General features: G+C 40.9%; 1 protein-coding gene across 1 annotated transcript; it reads right to left on the bottom strand.

Moving 5' to 3' along the window:
* Positions 1 to 657: 657 nt before the first annotated feature.
* On the bottom strand, positions 658 to 11,505 carry LOC113015833 (uncharacterized). The gene is made up of 19 exons (XM_026158184.1): positions 11,270 to 11,505; positions 10,154 to 10,319; positions 9,914 to 10,066; positions 9,661 to 9,821; positions 9,337 to 9,513; positions 9,104 to 9,242; positions 5,648 to 5,835; positions 5,412 to 5,553; positions 5,139 to 5,305; positions 4,514 to 4,532; positions 4,095 to 4,309; positions 3,617 to 3,782; positions 3,359 to 3,511; positions 3,126 to 3,286; positions 2,864 to 3,037; positions 2,628 to 2,769; positions 2,332 to 2,519; positions 1,610 to 1,751; positions 658 to 1,534 (listed from the first exon to the last, which is right to left on the bottom strand). The coding sequence occupies exons 1-19, from the start codon at positions 11,453 to 11,455 to the stop codon at positions 1,359 to 1,361; spliced, it is 3,015 nt and encodes a 1,004-aa protein (XP_026013969.1). The 5' UTR covers positions 11,456 to 11,505; the 3' UTR covers positions 658 to 1,358.
* Positions 11,506 to 13,241: the final 1,736 nt, after the last annotated feature.

Raw genomic sequence — 13,241 nt, 5'->3', positions numbered from 1 at the left:
TCCAGGGTGTTTGGATGGCACTTTAGAGTTAGTCTCTATTTTTGAGTTGGGTGTTGATATTACATAATGTGTGAGGGCACATCATGGTCAATGTCTGCAATCAAGAGACGACTTTGCATCACACTTATAATTTTCCGCTTTGGTTGCTAATTTTCCTATTCAGATCAGTTAAGAACTCTGTGAATAGAAATGCTTTTAGTTTGTTGCTCTATTTTTACTTTAGTTTTTTTATGTACTATATTATACATTTTAAAACTTGAATGTTTGTAGTTTTTGAACTAGTTGGATAAGTACCGGAGCATTTTAATTGTGAATAATAAGTTTCAACTGATTGTTGAAACGACCTCCTCGGTTTTGGGGTAATAACTGTACATGTCTCTGAAATGTAGGCCTCGGATATTTTGAATAAACTGTAAAAACAAAATAAAAATCCAATTGGTGATGCAGAAGTTGCATTATTTAAATTTAGGAAGATAAATATTTTGATGACTTTGAACCTGTTTACCTTAAAGGAAATGTTGGTGCAATAACAATATAAATATCAACAATGATTGATAATTTTCACAAGCAAATTAAACAACCGAATGCAATTTAAAACTCACACTTAAGGGTCACGTAACACACAACTGTGTGTCTCATTTAAAGCTAATCTGCATATCAAATTCATCCTGACCTTTAATTATGTAAATAGAATTAGTCACCACAGCAAAACAACTGTAATTAAAAAAAACAGCAGTTGTAGTCTAGTATATCAGTTTGTTCGTAGCTTCCACACATCCAGCACTGACTAAAAAACATTTGGAAACAGTTATTGGCACTTTTGTGGAAAACATAAAAGGTATAGCAACAAGCAGCATAGTTGACTAATGTCTGCACACGTGCCATCTTATATAGCCTTACAAAATAATACTGTGGTTCAACTGGGCACGTGCATGTAGCTGTGTGTGTGTGTGCACACATTAGGGAGTATTCCAATGCTTAATAGCACTAGACGTCTGCTCAGCACATCATGGAAGCACTTCTAAACAGCCATGGCAACAATCAGAAAATGTTGCAGCAGATTTGAGCTACCCCCTACTGGACATATTCTCCTTTAAAGAAAAGTTTCAGTTTCAAAGTTAGCGCTGCCTCTTGCTTATTACATCACATTCGAGTCACAAAAATAGTGAAGATGCCAGCTTAAGGCTTTACAATGCACTTTGTTAACCAGTGTGAGGTCTATCTTTTATGTACAGTCTGTAGTCAAAACTCAGTATACGATAAATAATAATAATAATATAGAAAAAGGCATAGTCTCCATCTCACAGCAACACAACAATATTCATATTTGCTTTTTCTGTTGATTTGTTGGGGATGGTTCAGCGCGGCTTAGCGTACACCTTAAAAGGGTAGGGTGTGCGAGTGGCTCCGGTGACTCCTTCTGTACTCAGCTTGACTCCATCCAGAGTGGAAAAATTAAACTTCTGAAACAAACTGACAAAAAACAGGAAGAGTTCCATCCTTGCCAGCCCCTCACCGAGACACGCACGCCTTCCTGGGAAATGAAGGTGACTCTGGTTATCACCCCATCTAACCAATATCATAATTACAGTTTATATGTTAAAATTACCTGCAGAGAAAGGTAAAAATGCTCCCCTCCTCACAAACTTGCCCTCGCTATCTAGGAAATGTTCAGGATTAAAGGTGTCTGGAGTCTCCCATTTATTCTTATCAAACAGCACTGAAGTCAGGTTAGGCATCACAGAGGTCCCCTGCACATAGACGACAGCAGTCACATTCAAAGATGGTATTCAAAGTGCTGGTTTATACAGCTAGGCAATGTTTGTAAGAACAAATATAAGACAAAAAAGACCATTTTATCTTGAAAAAAGGACAAAGAACCCTGCCTAAAATCTCATGCAAGGGCTTGTTGACAGTAAACACTTGCTCATTGCTAACACTGTTAAGGGGGTTATAATCTGGGAAACGACACATACTGTTTTGTTAAGGTATAGGCTATATATTTAGCATGTATCATTATTAGCGACCTTGCTCTCTTTCAGAAAAAAATGTTTTCCCATTTTGGCATCTGCAATGCATTTGAAAGCAACATTCAGTTTTAAGTTGCAGTGTGGCTAGTGGAAAAATAGAAATCTCAGTCATTGTTTATTTTGGAAATAGAAAAGTATTTTTGTAAAAAGCGAAATTATTTTTGGCAAATGCAAACCTTGTTTTTGGTCCCCAACGTGATGGTTTACCTGGATGAAACCAACGCAAGAACTTGAACTAAGCAATTTTTAATCTTATGTAGGGGGCTTAAGCTGCTGTGTTCTATGAGCAGACCAGATGCACCTTGGGTATGAAGTAACCACCCAGGATTGTGTCCTTGGCGGCCATCCTGAGTCCATTGAGTGGAACGATGTTTCCCATCCTCTGGATCTCGTGGATGACAGCATCAGTGTAAGGCAGGTTGGGTTTGTCTGCCATGGTGGGCTGACGGGTCTGTCCGATCACTCTGTCTATCTCTTCCTGGACTTTACCTAGGAGTCAAATTATATTAACTTGTTAATTAGCAGGTATCTGTGTCATATAATTATTTTGATCTCTGACCTGGATGGTATTAAAAACTAGTTTTGTTCTGAACTTACACTGGATCTGAGGGTTCATGATGAGATAGATGAGTCCCCACTGCAAAGTCTTTGAAGTGGTTTCACTGCCAGCCAGGAACAAGTCCAGACAGCACAGAACCAGGTTTTCTTCCTCAAAGCCCAAATGACTGTTTCTGTTGTGCTAGCGAGCAAAGCAAGGTATCAAAAATACAAGTTAATGAACAGATTTTATTTATTACTGTTATTATTATTTTGGTTGAACGTAAACAGCATACTTTCTCCTTTATGAGGAAGCTGTCAATGTAATCTCTCGGGTTGTTGGGGTCCAGATCTAACTTATGTTTCTCGATCTCTTCCCTGATAGATGCCACCAAAGATTTGGAGCTGCTAAAGATGCGATTGTGAGGTCCCGGCAGGTGTTTCATCAGTCCTGGGAATGCATCATATAGCTGTTAGGGGAGGAAATTGAAAAAAATTATTCAGTGGTGGGTTACCTTTCAATATTTTCAGGAAGAAAAAAATCCCACTGTGTCTTACTAGAGCCCATATGGAACCTTCCAGATAGGCCATCTCAGTCAGATTGCTCAGCATGATCTGGAAGTTGTGGTCACTGTAGTCAAATCGTCTCCCAAACACTATCTTGCAGATGATGTTGGAGACAGCATTGTTTAAGAACGGCACTGGGTCGAATGGCTCACCTGAAGACAGGAAATGCGTTTAGTCACAGTACACTGTGTGTGTTTTGCTTTCACTCATTGCTGTCTCTTGACCTTTCTCCTTTTCCATCGCGTCCTTCAGATGTTGACTTTCATCACAAATACTCTGCTCTGTCGACTCCTTAGCTAAACCAAAGGTGCGTAAAGTAGTCATGGCAAAACGTCGCTGTCTCCTCCACACCTTCCCATTACTGAAGAAAAGACCCGCTGAAAGGAAAAGAAAGCAAAAATTACTGAGGTGTGGCTCAGAGGTTGACCTGACTGCTTTGTTGCTGAAGTATTGCATTTGTGTATTTTTTTTGTGTGATTCACCTGAGTTCCCTGAATAAATTCTGGTCACCATCGGGCTGTAAGGCCGGTCCACAAAGTTGTCCGCTTGTGTTACTAAAGCTTCCTTCACCATCTTCCACCCGGACACAAACACTGTTTTGTGTCTTCCCAGACGTATGCAGAACACATTCCCATAAAAATCAGCAAGCTGTGGATGCAGCGGCAGACAATAAGTGGCCTGTTGTCTAGCATGCGATTCTGATAAGATGCATAGCACAACCTGTTGTTAACACTATAACTTAGTATCTGCAAGGTATTTGGTATTATTTTATTATTTTTCCAGAGTGAAACATGAACATTTTCTTAACTTTATTATTAATGTTCTCTTTAAACTATTCAAGCAGTGATTCTACTTCAGATAAAAAAGTTTAACTAAAGAGCGTCAGTGTCAGTGGAAATCCTGAGGTTGCCCAAGTGGACTTTTAAGAAATGTGTAAATGCCACAATGATGTCAGCTTACCTTGGTTAGGTAAATATGAGGCTGTTTGGCATCAATGTTGAAGATGTTTCCTAAAATAGGTAGAGCTGGAGGGCCTGGAGGAAAGCCCGGTGGATCCTTATCCTTACGAAAATGAAAATATACCATAAGGAGGCCGGCAAAAATAATAAGCAGCTGCTCCTTTATATCAAGACAAAGAAACAAATCACGCAGCTGCATTGTGAAGCAGAGTAAAACTAAGTGATCAGGACCTCAGCTCCAGGATCCCTTCCTATTTAGAGATGGGCTGGTACACTGCTGACTCACAGCTTGGGTATATATAATGATCTGTGTGTGTGTGTGAAAGTTTGTCTGATACTGGGTCAGGCCTCAATTATTACAGATTCTACTAAAAAGTAGCACAAACATTTTTGTTTTATGTGAAATCTTTACATACATACGTGAACGGTTTTCAGTAAACTGATATAAGGGAGAAAAAAAACTTGAATAGTAACACAAATAGTTAAATGTACTGGTGCTTACATATTAAGTATAGCTGAGCATTTAAAGTGCTATCTACTACCAGCCTCATTCACAAAGCACTTTGATTATATACCTGAGCACTTTGTCTAGCATTCACGTGTATGCATACACACAACAATACTTTGACATGCAGACTAGAGGAGCACTGGCTTGTGAAAAAATCAAATGTTAAAATGGGAAAAGAAGCTAGTTGAATATGTAGTTGTGGCTTTGCATATACGGTTTCTTGTGTAACCAGTGAATTAAATCAGGTGTGCGACACAGATTGGCAAACAACTAGTTATGAATACATTTTATTACTAAAAGTGTACATTACAATTTGTCGTTATTGCAATTTAATGATGGAATATCCTTGAATTAAAACACAATATAGTGATTCGGATGCACATGTAAAGAAAATCAGGTAATCTTTGCAGGCAGCAGTGATACAGCAATGACATGAAGATATTAAAATTAAAAAAAAAATCCATCCTTCATTAAAATACTTTTTCTCAGTCTTGACTCTTAGTCGTTGGTTAAATGGCTCAGTGAGATTTATCGAGCCTTGGCGTGAACCTTGAAGGGTTCAGGCACACGTACAATTCCAGAAACTCCCTCTGTGCTCAGCTCCACTCCATCAGGAACAGAGAAAGTGAACTGCTGCAGCAAGCTGACAAAAAACAGGAACAGCTCCATCTTGGCGAGGCTTTCACCAAGACACACACGGTTCCCTGACAAATTTGCAAACACATACACGTGCAGGTTTACAACCTGTGGATGATGTTTTTTTTCTTGTTCAGGTTTTGCTAAAACAAAACACTCATTGTGGGGTTTTACCTGCAGAGAAAGGTAGGAATGCTTCTCTCTTCACAAACTTCCCATCAGCATCCAGGAAGTGTCCTGGGTTGAAGGTGTCTGGAGTCTCCCATTCAGTCTTGTCAAACAGCACAGAGGTGAGTACAGGCAACACACTGGTACCCTAGAAAAAAACCACAAGATAACAACAAGATACACTTTAACAACAACACCTGACAGAGCAAATATGTGAAGCTTAAAATGTATATTGCATGCACCTTGGGTATGTGGTAACCATCCAGGGTTGTATCCTTGGCAGCAACTCTGAGTCCATTGAGAGGAATAATATTTCCCATCCTCTGAATCTCGTGGATGACGGCATCAGTGTAGGGCAGATTTGGTCTGTCAGCCATGGAAGGCTGGCGGGTTTGTCCAATCACGTTATCTATCTCTGCCTGGACTTTCTCTGTGAAAGAGAATTAATAGAGTTCAGAAGAAGCCATATTTCAACACCTGTCTGTTACCATAGCACAATTATGAGTCTCAGTCTGTGCTTTTTTGGTCTGAGTAACTTACTCTTTGTTGTTATTCTTTATTTGTAATATCGTGGTTATTTTGTACACCTTTGTTTTTCTTGCTCATGATGTTTTCTTTTGCCACTAGAGAGCCACTTTACACATGGGACAAACTGTTGGTGGTGAGGACACTCATAATAATGAATGGAACACATTCTGTTCCTCAGAGACAAAGGGGGAGACAACAGGGCTGCTGAGCTGGAGCTAAGCAACCAAACACAAAGATATAAACTCTGCTCCAGCTGTAATCGCTGAGAGTGTGAGGTTCTTGGGCAATAAAAAAGGATGAGCTTAGTGCAGTGATTCAGAATTTAGTGCTATGTGCTTCATAAAAACTTGTCTGAAATGTCGTCAAGCCTTTTATTTGTCACATGCAATGTTTACACCTGCAGTGAAATTGGACCCCCCCCCCGACCATACATACAGTGGGGCAAAAAAGTATTTAGTCAGCCACCGATTGTGCAAGTTCCCCCACTTAAAATGACGACAGAGGTCAGTAATTTGCACCAGAGGTACACTTCAACTGTGAGAGACAGAATGTGAAAAAAAAAATCCATGAATCCACATGGTAGGATTTGTAAAGAATTTATTCGTAAATCAGGGTGGAAAATAAGTATTTGGTCAATAACAAAAATACAACTCAATACTTTGTAACATAACCTTTGTTGGCAATAACAGAGGTCAAACGTTTACTATAGGTCTTTACCAGGTTTGCACACACAGTAGCTGGTATTTTGGCCCATTCCTCCATGCAGATCTTCTCGAGAGCAGTGATGTTTTGGGGCTGTCGCCGAGCAACACGAACTTTCAACTCCCGCCACAGATTTTCTATGGGGTTGAGGTCTGGAGACTGGCTAGGCCACTCCAGGACTTTCAAATGCTTCTTACGGAGCCACTCCTTTGTTGCCCGGGCGGTGTGTTTTGGATCATTGTCATGTTGGAAGACCCAGCCTCGTTTCATCTTCAAAGTTCTCACTGATGGAAGGAGGTTTTGGCTCAAAATCTCACGATACATGGCCCCATTCATTCTGTCCTTAACACGGATCAGTCGTCCTGTCCCCTTGGCAGAAAAACAGCCCCATAGCATGATGTTTCCACCCCCATGCTTCACAGTAGGTATGGTGTTCTTGGGATGCAACTCAGTATTCTTCTTCCTCCAAACACGACGAGTTGAGTTTATACCAAAAAGTTCTACTTTGGTTTCATCTGACCACATGACATTCTCCCAATCCTCTGCTGTATCATCCATGTGCTCTCTGGCAAACTTCAGACGGGCCTGGACATGCACTGGCTTCAGCAGTGGAACACGTCTGGCACTGCGGGATTTGATTCCCTGCCGTTGTAGTGTGTTACTGATGGTGACCTTTGTTACTTTGGTCCCAGCTCTCTGCAGGTCATTCACCAGGTCCCCCCGTGTGGTTCTGGGATCTTTGCTCACCGTTCTCATGATCATTTTGACCCCACGGGATGAGATCTTGCGTGGAGCCCCAGATCGAGGGAGATTATCAGTGGTCTTGTATGTCTTCCATTTTCTGATGATTGCTCCCACAGTTGATTTTTTCACACCAAGCTGCTTGCCTATTGTAGATTCACTCTTCCCAGTCTGGTGCAGGTCTACAATACTTTTCCTGGTGTCCTTCGAAAGCTCTTTGGTCTTGGCCATGGCGGAGTTTGGAGTCTGACTGTTTGAGGCTGTGGACAGGTGTCTTTTATACAGATGATGAGTTCAAACAGGTGCTATTCATACAGGTAACAAGTGGGGGACAGAAAGGCTTCTTACAGAAGACGTTACAGGTCTGTGAGAGCCAGAGATTTTCCTTGTTTGATGTGACCAAATACTTATTTTCCACCCTGATTTACGACTAAATTCTTTACAAATCCTACCATGTGAATTCATGGATTTTTTTTTCACATTCTGTCTCTCACAGTTGAAGTGTACCTCTGGTGCAAATTACTGACCTCTGTCATCATTTTAAGTGGGGGGACTTGCACAATCGGTGGCTGACTAAATACTTTTTTGCCCCACTGTACATAGCAAAGATATGACGTGGGTAGACAGGTCGGAGACGGGTAGTAATATGGAAAAAACAATGGGCAAGTGGAGGAGGGGAAAAAAGAGACCTGTAGTCATGCTGGACTCCTTATGGGAGGTCAGCATGAGAACAGAAAACAAAATGTGTTATTAGTTGTTAGCGTTAGAAGTATTTTGTCCCATCTCTCTCTTCTCTGCCCAATAGATGGCTGCCCCTCTCCAATTCTGGTTCTTCCCGTTAACAGTGCTTATTCATAAGGGGTCATCTGATTATTGGGGTTTTCTCTCTATTATTGTTTGTCCTTTTTTTTTTTTTTTTTTTTCCGAAAATAAAGCACCATGAGGATACTGAGATGATGATTATTGAACTTAAATGAACCTCGTGCATAGATTAAAAAGGAGTGATAATTGTTTAATCATTTAACTCTATTTAACTTTGCCTGCTAGTACATGCTTCACATCACTTCCAGTTTTTACATTGTCCAAATCAATACTGACATCATTATTCAAGTTCAATCATATTCTCGCTGCCTTCATTGAGCCAATCATCATCCACTCTGTGTGCTTTAAAGCTCTGTACTCTTCTGTCATTCTCCCTTTCAGACTCCACACCTCCACCTGACCTGAGTCACTCTGAGGTAGACTCTGTCCTAACTCCTATCAAAACCAGGATTCTGTTCTGCCTGCCATGATGGGTCATCTGAGTTCAATCACCAAATATAAAATGATTAATTTCTCTGTCTCAATAAATCAAGTCCAGTACTCTCCTTAATGAACTCACACCTTCCTGGTTGACAGTACAACAGCCCCTGCAGAACATTTTGGGTGCAATCTGAGTGACAAGAAGAACGGTGAAGTAAATGCACTGTTGGTGAACAAAAAGTGGTGCAATCGTCAGCATGTTTGTGTGAAGAACTGTTTCTTTGGTCCACATATTGAATTGAAAGCTGCTGGATTGCATCCATACTAGTTCCTGTTATTGTTGTTACTGTTCACATTTACAATCATCTGATCCATTGCGGCATGACTCACGTCACGGCTAATCCAGTATTTTAAAAAGTAAATAATCTCACATTTGGTCTTTTGGCTATTTTAAAGCTCCATATAAGGGCTTATAAGCCACCCACCCTGGATATCAGGATGTCTGATCAAGAAAACCAGAGCCCACAGCAAAGTAGTGGCAGTTGTTTCTGTTCCAGCCAGGAAAAGATCAGCAGAGCACAAAACCAGGTTGGTCTCAGTGAAGCCCAGGTCAGATTCATTGAGCTGCACAGAGATATTGAAAAGTCACATTTGTCAATTAATATTAGAAAATGGTTCAGTTTTACAGTTCAGTTTGTGCAATGCAGTGTCCACATACATTCTCCATCTTGATAAGGAAAGCATCGATGTAGTCTCCGGGATTGTTGGGGTCCAGGTCCTCCTTGTGGCTCTTTATCTCCTGAGCGATGAAATCTTTGACTATGTCGAAATAGCTGAACATTTTGTTATGAGGACCTGGCAAACGCTTCATCACTCCAGGGAATGATTCATAGAGCTTGTTAATAACAAATGATAAGAGACAGTTTTATTCAAAGCATTAAAGCAACGGCCTAGTATTTACAGAGGGGAAATCTGTCAGAGAAAAAGCACAGCATGCATGCTTTTGTCATACTCTGGAAGAAGTAAATTGTTTTTGACTTACCTGACCCCATATGGAGCCCTCCAACTGAAGACTCTCAGACAGATACTTCAGCATGAGCTGGAAGTTGTGGTCACTGTAATCATATCTTTTCCCCATCACCAGCTGGCAAACTATATTAGACACAGCATTGTTGAAGAGACCTGCTGCACTGAAAAGTTTACCTGAAGAAGAAGAAGAAGAGACAATTGTTACAGGTAACTTTTTGCTCCCTTGTGCAGGATTGTGAGCTTATGTTCCACTTAATGTAAAGCACCTTTCTCCTGCTCTATCTCCTCCTGCAGGTATCGGATCTCCTCACAGATACACTGTTCCATGCGTTTTTTCCCCAGGCCGAAGTCTCGTAATGCAGACAAAGCAAAGCGTCTCTGTGCCTTCCATTTCCCACCGTTGCTCTTGAACAGACCCTCTAAATACAAACATGCAGATTTGGGAGTTAATAACTGGGAAACAATTCCTGCGCTGAATGAGAGGAAATAGAGAATAATTTCTTAACCTGTGGGTCCCGAGTAAAACCTGTCAGCCAGGGCACTGTATGGTCGATCCACAAAGTTGTCAGCTTGCGTCACCAGAGCCTCTTTTACCATCTTATATCCAGAGATCATTACCATTTTATTGCTGCCGAAGCAGAAACTGAACACGTTCCCATAGACTTCAGCCAGCTACAAAAAGCACAACAAACACAAAGGATGAAATAAATATGTTTGGTTTTATATGTGTAAACTGCTCTGCTCAGAAGCCAGAAATCCACACTCACAGTTTGACTAACAAATGTAAATATTCAAAATCCAAATCAAATCACATCAACTTTTGTTTTCTCATTGTTAAGAGTGATAAACAAAAAATACATTTTCGTCTTCAAAAAAGGAGGAGAACCTTCTTGGATGGGCTGTACCACACAGCAACATTAATAAAGATTTTTAAAAAGTTTTTCTAAAGTGCATGAACGTAGACCACAAGCGGTGTGCATGGTGTTGTGGGATTTCTCTTTAGCGTATTGTCCTTTATTGTATTGTCTTGATGAAAGGCCTTCATGTTACTTAGTTTAGTATGTCTGATTCACACCTCATTCACGCTGGGAAACAGACGGTTAGAAACTGGTGAATGCCTCCCAGGAGACGGAAGCTCACACAGGAAGACTTGACCCCAGAGTGGGGGAGATTCACACAGGTGATAGAGAGTTTTTCTGTTTAGAGCCAAGGTGTGAACTGCAACTGTAAAAGCCTTTTGCTCTGTGACTGTGTTTAAAAGGGACCTGAACTGTTCATTGTCAGAGACGACTTTCAGTGCCCCCTGACTGACGTCTCTCCTCATGCATGGGAAATAAAGTGTTGGGTTTTAACTGCTCATCGTGTCTGCAGGCTTTGTTAATAAATTTCCACAACAATGGACTTGTTTCTGAAGTATTCTCTCCTCCCTGTGTTTAAGTAGAAATAAGAATTATTTGTGAGTGTAACATGAACATCTCAGTTTCTGTCTTGAAAGTAGAGCATGTAGACACACCAGCACACAACAATATGTCCAAATAAACAAAGCAGTACTATAAACACTCAATGACACTCAATACTTAGAATCCACTTAACATAATACAAGTATGACTTGACAAGTTTACCTTGGTAAAATAAATATGTGGGTGTTTCTTGTCCACAATCTGGAAATTCCCAATAAAGGGTAAAGCAAATGGTCCTGGTGGAAAATTCCTTGGATTCCTGTTTTTGAGGTGGTATGTGATCAGAAGGAAGAAAAAAATAGAGATTAAAACCCCCTCGGTGCTCAGCAAAAAGCTGGAAAACCACATAGTTAAAGAGAGAGACAGCAGCAGCAGCAGCTGAAAGTCTGTAATCTGTCTTTTCCAGGCACAAGGCAGTGGTTTTGTAAGCCTGTCACGCTTGGGGGGGGGGGGGGGGGGGGGGGGGGTTGTTAGCCAGAAGCTCAGGTCAGACGAGTCAATTACCTGAGTCTAAAGGTGATGGTGATACAGCGCTTTCACAACGGCCTGTGTTTAAAGAGCACCGCATTCCCTTGTGTCTGCATGATGAAATCTATTCAGAGTCAATGAATGAACCTTTCATCTCATAGAATAGAACAGAATAGAATATCCCCTTATTGTCGTTGTACATGTAACGCACTGATGAAAAAACATAATCTAAGAGATTGATTCTGCAGTTTCATCTATCTATCTACAGGGAGTGCAGAATTATTAGGCAAGTTGTATTTTTGAGGAATAACTTTATTATTGAACAACAACCATGTTCTCAATGAACCCAAAAAACTCATTAATATCAAAGCTGAATGTTTTTGATAGTAGTTTTTAGTTTGTTTTTAGTTTTAGCTATTTTAGGGGGATATCTGTGTGTGCAGGTGACTATTACTGTGCATAATTATTAGGCAACTTAACAAAAAACAAATATATTCCCATTTCAATTATTTATTTTTACCAGTGAAACCAATATAACATCTCCACATTCACAAATATACATTTCTGACATTCAAAAACAAAACAAAAACAAAACAGCGACCAATATAGCCACGTTTCTTTGCAAGGACACTCAAAAGCCTGCCATCCATGGATTCTGTCAGTGTTTTGATCTGTTCACCATCAACATTGCGTGCAGCAGCAACCACAGCCTCCCAGACACTGTTCAGAGAGGTGTACTGTTTTCCCTCCTTGTAAATCTTACATTTGATGATGGACCACAGGTTCTCAATGGGGTTCAGATCAGGTGAACAAGGAGGCCATGTCATTAGTTTTTCTTCTTTTATACCCTTTCTTGCCAGCCACGCTGTGGAGTACTTGGACGCGTGTGATGGAGCATTGTCCTGCATGAAAATCATGTTTTTCTTGAAGGATGCAGACTTCTTCCTGTACCACTGCTTGAAGAAGGTGTCTTCCAGAAACTGGCAGTAGGACTGGGAGTTGAGCTTGACTCCATCCTCAACCCAAAAAGGCCCCACAAGCTCATCTTTGATGATACCAGCCCAAACCAGTACTCCACCTCCACCTTGCTGGCGTCTGAGTCAGACTGGAGCTCTCTGCCCTTTACCAATCCAGCCACGGGCCCATCCATCTGGCCCATCAAGACTCACTCTCATTTCATCAGTCCATAAAACCTTAGAAAAATCAGTCTTGAGATATTTCTTGGCCCAGTCTTGACGTTTCAGCTTGTGTGTCTTGTTCAGTGGTGGTCGTCTTTCAGCCTTTCTTACCTTGGCCATGTCTCTGAGTATTGCACACCTTGTGCTTTTGGGCATTCCAGTGATGTTGCAGCTCTGAAATATGGCCAAACTGGTGGCAAGTGGCATCTTGGCAGCTGCACGCTTGACTTTTCTCAGTTCATGGGCAGTTATTTTGCGCTTTGGTTTTTCCACACGCTTCTTGCGACCCTGTTGACTATTTTGAATGAAACGCTTGATTGTTCGATGATCACGCTTCAGAAGCTTTGCAATTTTGAGACTGCTGCATCCCTCTTCAAGATATCTCACTATTTTTGACTTTTCTGAGCCTGTCAAGTCCTTCTTTTGACCCATTTTGCCAAAGGAAAGGACGTTGCCTAATAATTATGCACACCTGATATAGGGTGTTG

This window comes from Astatotilapia calliptera, chromosome 23, assembly GCF_900246225.1.
Source record: "Astatotilapia calliptera chromosome 23, fAstCal1.2, whole genome shotgun sequence".
Lineage (NCBI taxonomy): Eukaryota > Metazoa > Chordata > Actinopteri > Cichliformes > Cichlidae > Astatotilapia > Astatotilapia calliptera.
This window is presented reverse-complemented; position numbering and strand designations above follow the sequence as displayed.